Genomic DNA, 4,900 nt, shown 5'->3' with positions numbered 1-4,900 from the left:
TTTTGAACTGTCGTTTATTCTTCTAAAATAACAAAATAACCTTCCCAGAGTAACCCAGTCTGGAGGATAACACAATAAAAACAGCCCAACAGTCAGCAGTTTATAAAACAGAGGGATTCCTCATTGTTTTGTGTTGTGTGTTCCCGTCCCGATTATGGTAATAAGCACTTTGGCTTCACTCGCGCGGACGATATACTCAGCCAATCAAATCGCGAGGAACACCACTCCCGTATGACATTGACCAATAAGAAGCCCGCATTGAGAAATATGGGCCGGACTCCCGAAGCGAGGACTGAGGACAGGAAGTAGCGTATCTTAGCGTGGATGCTAACGGTAAACAGTCATATTTAGCCACACCTCGCAGGTCCATCTTTCACAATCAAGAATGGATATAAGTTAACAATGACTGGAGAGAAAAAGAAGAAAAAGCGGCTGAACCGCAGCATTCTTCTAGCCAAGAAAATCATCATTAAAGATGGAGGCACTGTGAGTAAAACATTTCTTTGTGGCATTTGGCCATATGCTAGTCAGGGCTAGCAAGCTAAGCAAGTGTTTTTACAGGATGAGCTGTAACAGCTCTATATTGAGGGTCGTTTCGATTGCAACCTGTCAGACATCTTCTGGTGATTTAATTTCCTCTTACTTACGAGAAGAAATGAACAGTACTTTATGAGAGACAATCGTTTCATTCGGCAGCCAACAGTGAACAACAAGCCAGCTGGCGAGAAAGCCAACCAGATCAATCATGGCTTGCGTTTTGACATCGAGTGAGTTACCTTATGCTTAAAACCTGGAAATACTGGAAGCTTGAAATTAGGATAATGAATAATTTAGTAGGAGAAATAGTCTTCATGGTGACCACCAGTCACAGAAGTGGGTATCCCATCAGGATAGAAATCAACATGCTTTTTATGACATGTTTTGTCCGACAGTTCACCTGATTCATCTGATGTGTTTTCTGTAAGAATTATGTGTGTATGGTTTTATCATGGTGTTTTGGTTGTAAACCAATTTTAAAAAGAGTCGCTTCGGCCTTAAAATGTCAAGACAACTGCTAATGGGATGTCAAATTGTAATGGATCAAGTAGGATGTATTCCCATGATATACTGTATAGTCTATGACACGATTGTCTATTAAGGAAACACTTCTCAAAAAATGTCTGAAAAGACTACAAGAGCATTAAGATTAATTATAAAGTAAAACTAAATTTAGTTATACACCCTGAAATCATGGTGTTTTGTGCATGGATTTGCAACCTGTGCTTGTCTGCATGGTCTAATACACGGTTCCAAGTTACTATACATGTTTGTGTGTGTGTATGTATGTCCTAATTTCTTCACTTTCAAACATTTAAACCCGAAAGCTTTTAACATGTAATGTTTTGACCTTTTGTTTTTGATTAATATTGCTAAAAAGTACTAAACGTCTGTCCACAAAAATGTTGGAAATTATGTAAATGTAAATAAAGTGAACCACCTGTCTTTGCATTTCCAAATGCAACACTTCAATTAAATTATAGCCTTTGTTTTGATAATTATGATTAAATATAACTATTTCAGTTTAAATTTGATTAAATGTGCAGCCCCTTTTGTTTATTTTAATGTTACATTCAGTTTAATTAAGGATTAGGTTTTTATAAATAAAAATAATAATTTTGTGCTAGACTACATTATATGTTTGCTATGAAAGTAAATATTTTTTCTTTGACCTGTGCTATCTGTAATTTGAACACACTACACATTTTCCAAAAAGTGTAAGATGGTTTTACACTGTACCATAAACAAGTTGTACATAACAAGAGCTTTCTAATCATTGACTTATTGTACAAGCTTGAGACTCCTGGAAATCGATTTAAACGCTTGACACAATAACTCTAGGTATCAACAGTAGCTCTTCAAATTCACCAGTTAATATTTTGATCTTCTAAACTTTATTGAGAGCTTTTACAAATACATTCATGCTGTTCAAGATGTGTTTGCATAGTTAGCCGCTTCGACACAGGCCACGGCTCTTTCTCTCCCCATTTTCTAATGATCTGTAGCATTGAGCCTGCAGGCTATTATACACAGGAGTTCAGGCTTTCTTACGTACCATTAAGTCACTTCCGATGGTCAGCATGCATAATTTCAGTAAGGGTATGGCAAGGCAGTTTTGGGCTTTTAGGGGTTGGTTTAGTGAAAACTAAAGTGAAAGCTTATGCAGTGCACTAGATAAAAAGCAAGTAAGTGTGAGATAATGAGTTTGGCATCGTAGGCCCTTTGGACCCTGTTATTGCAAACTGTGATCTTGTTTATTTAGTGGTAATAAATGATAATAAATCATCTGTTAAGTCAAATATATTATATTTGTGTATCAAGCCTTCTCGTATTTCTCTTGTGCAAACTTCCTCCTTATTGCTTCCTTTATGTTGTTCACATTACAGCCTGTATTTTGTTTGTTAGTAGTAACATTATTAGTAATGTAAATCCTCCTTGTTTTAGCCACAGGGGATTGGAGAGCCCAGTGTGTACCATGCGGTGGTGGTTATCTTCCTGGAGTTCTTCGCCTGGGGACTGCTCACCACTCCCATGCTTACGGTAAACCAGTTTTGCTTCATCGCCCTCATTCACAGTTTCAGATCAGAGCAAATTACAAGCAATGAATGTTTGCAGTCATCCTTCCTTCCTTTTGTATTCATTACAAGGAGTGACATTTCCCATTGCCCGGATGTGAGAAGCCTTGTACAAATTTCTGAATAAATGAATCCTGATCAAATGGAGAGGGCAGAATGATGCACTCAGTTTTAGTTGATTGTGTCGGCAGAGTATAATGGACCCAAGCCATATTAAAACAACATCAAACGGCATCATGCTAATAATGAACTTTTTATTCTGAAGGCTAACTGGAGGATTTGTTAGGCCACATGGTTGTAAATGAAGCTGATCCTTTGTTATACTTTGTATCTTTGTGCCAATTGTTTTTATGCTGGTCAGCATGATACTGTTATCGACGCTGTATCCAGTACTGTCACAGCATGCTGCACAACCTTTTGCCTCAAAGTGATCCATGGGTCTGATTGTAACCGGTGTTTCCTTGAGATTTACACTGCATGCAAAGTGGAATTGCAGTTTCCTTTTCTTGAATAATGCATGAATTGAAAGCAGTGTTGGGTTTGACTGCCAGTACAAGTCAGCAACCCCTTTGAGTGAAATCTGGACCAGTCAGGCCAAGCTCAGTACATATTAATATGCATTAATATGTGTGTATATATATATATATATATATATATATATATATATATATATATATTACACACACACACCATCTAAAAGTTTGGGGACAGTAATAAAGTAAAAATAAAAAATAAATTAAATAAAATAAATTAATAAAAGGCTGCATTCTATTTGATCAGGAATACAGTTAAATATTATTTAATATATTTAAAATGTAATTTATTCCTGTGATAGCAAAGTCAAGTTTTCAGTAGCCATTACTCCAGCCTTCAGTGTCACATGATCCTTCAGAAATCCATTATGCTGATTTAGTGTACAAGAAATATTCCTTACTATTATCAGTGTTGATAGTTGTGCTGATTAATGTTTGTGCAAACCATGATGCCCTTTTCAAGATTCTTCAATTGTAAAAAAAAATAAATAAATGAACAGTAATAGAAATCTTTTGTATAGCATTATAAATGTCTTAAATACATTGCAAACTTACTGACCTGATAGTGTAAGCATAGGACTAAAAATATAAGATATAATCTTACTGCTATTAAAGTAAGGTATCAGATATTTCCATGTTTGGTTCTTTGTTGTTTGTTTTGTAGGGTTGTTTCTAGGGATGTATGGTGCAGTGTGTCTGTTAACGTATCAGTATCGGCAAATATTGGCATTTGCTGCTGAATTAACCAGTCTCTGTTCTGTCGTAAACTCGGCAGAATAAACACAGAACCATATAGATTTATAATATGAGCCTTGAAATCATTTATCAGCCACAGCATACAAAAGTCTGAACAAATTGAAATCTGCTTTTTTTTGTGTAGAAAAGTAATGTAACATAATAATTATAATGTAATGTATTTTCACTAGTGATCAGTTTTTTTAGGTTATATTACTGGCTATTGGTAGTGGCCGAAATTTAAATAGACCTTAGTTGCTTAATGTCTCATATATGAATAAACTGACCCTTCTTTGTCCCTTCATTGTCCTCATTTCCTAATTTGGGAGGAGGATTTGCATTTAGCTAGATGGTGCAGTTGAGCCAGAAAGTCGCCTCTGTGCTCTTTGCTCTGGCCGTTTATTTGATTAGTAGCCTCTGATACTGAAGCACTAATAAGCCTAACAAATCCTTCCAGCTGAATGCCACACTGACAAGTCTTATGTCTCAGCGAGAAGCACAGTTTTTCTCTTTCAGACAGTGCAGTCGAGCTCTGCTTCAGCGCACCCTAAAATCTGAGTGCCATATCAAACTAACACCGCAGGTGAAATGTGTTCACATGGTTTGTTTTCATCTCCCAACCGAGCGACGGAACAGTCTGTTCACAGCATTCATTCTGACATTTAGAGTGGGGAAAAGTACCATTTACATTTCTGTTTACATTTCCATGCTCATTGTATGAATCTGACCTATATAAAAGCAGAATCGTTTTCACAGGACAATACAGAAGTCATTTACAACAGACCAGCAACATTGAATTACCAATAACCAGTTAGTTTTCTCTTTTATTTAAGTCTGTTATAGCTGTGCAGAAAATAACCGATGAATGCCTTTTTTTTTTTTTTTTTTTTTTTTTTTTTTTTTTTAAGCCTAGCAGAATCAAGATTTAACTATGCCTATTGTATAAGTAAAGTTTAATGTTCCCTGTGAGACTTTTGGAGCTCTTGGAACTGAAGACTTTGTCTTTAAATGTGTATACAG

General features: G+C 36.1%; 1 protein-coding gene across 2 annotated transcripts in view; it reads left to right on the top strand.

Annotated features, from left to right (window-relative positions):
* The first annotated feature begins 269 nt into the window (after positions 1 to 269).
* LOC109063527 (hippocampus abundant transcript 1 protein-like) overlaps positions 270 to 4,900 on the top strand; it is a 13,812-nt gene continuing 9,181 nt past the window's right edge. Inside the window, exons 1-2 of one of the 2 annotated variants that reach the window (XM_042718638.1) lie at positions 270 to 486; positions 2,488 to 2,577. In XM_042718638.1, the coding sequence (XP_042574572.1) occupies positions 403 to 486; positions 2,488 to 2,577 (174 nt within the window). In that variant the 5' untranslated portion in view covers positions 270 to 402. Of the gene's footprint in view, positions 487 to 2,481; positions 2,578 to 4,900 lie in introns of both variants that reach the window. The other variant, XM_042718637.1, reaches the window with a different exon arrangement.

The sequence above is a fragment of the Cyprinus carpio genome, chromosome B2 (genome assembly GCF_018340385.1).
Source record: "Cyprinus carpio isolate SPL01 chromosome B2, ASM1834038v1, whole genome shotgun sequence".
NCBI lineage: Eukaryota > Metazoa > Chordata > Actinopteri > Cypriniformes > Cyprinidae > Cyprinus > Cyprinus carpio.
The sequence above is the reverse complement of the archived record's forward strand: the minus strand, read 5'-3'. Positions and strand labels throughout refer to the sequence as shown.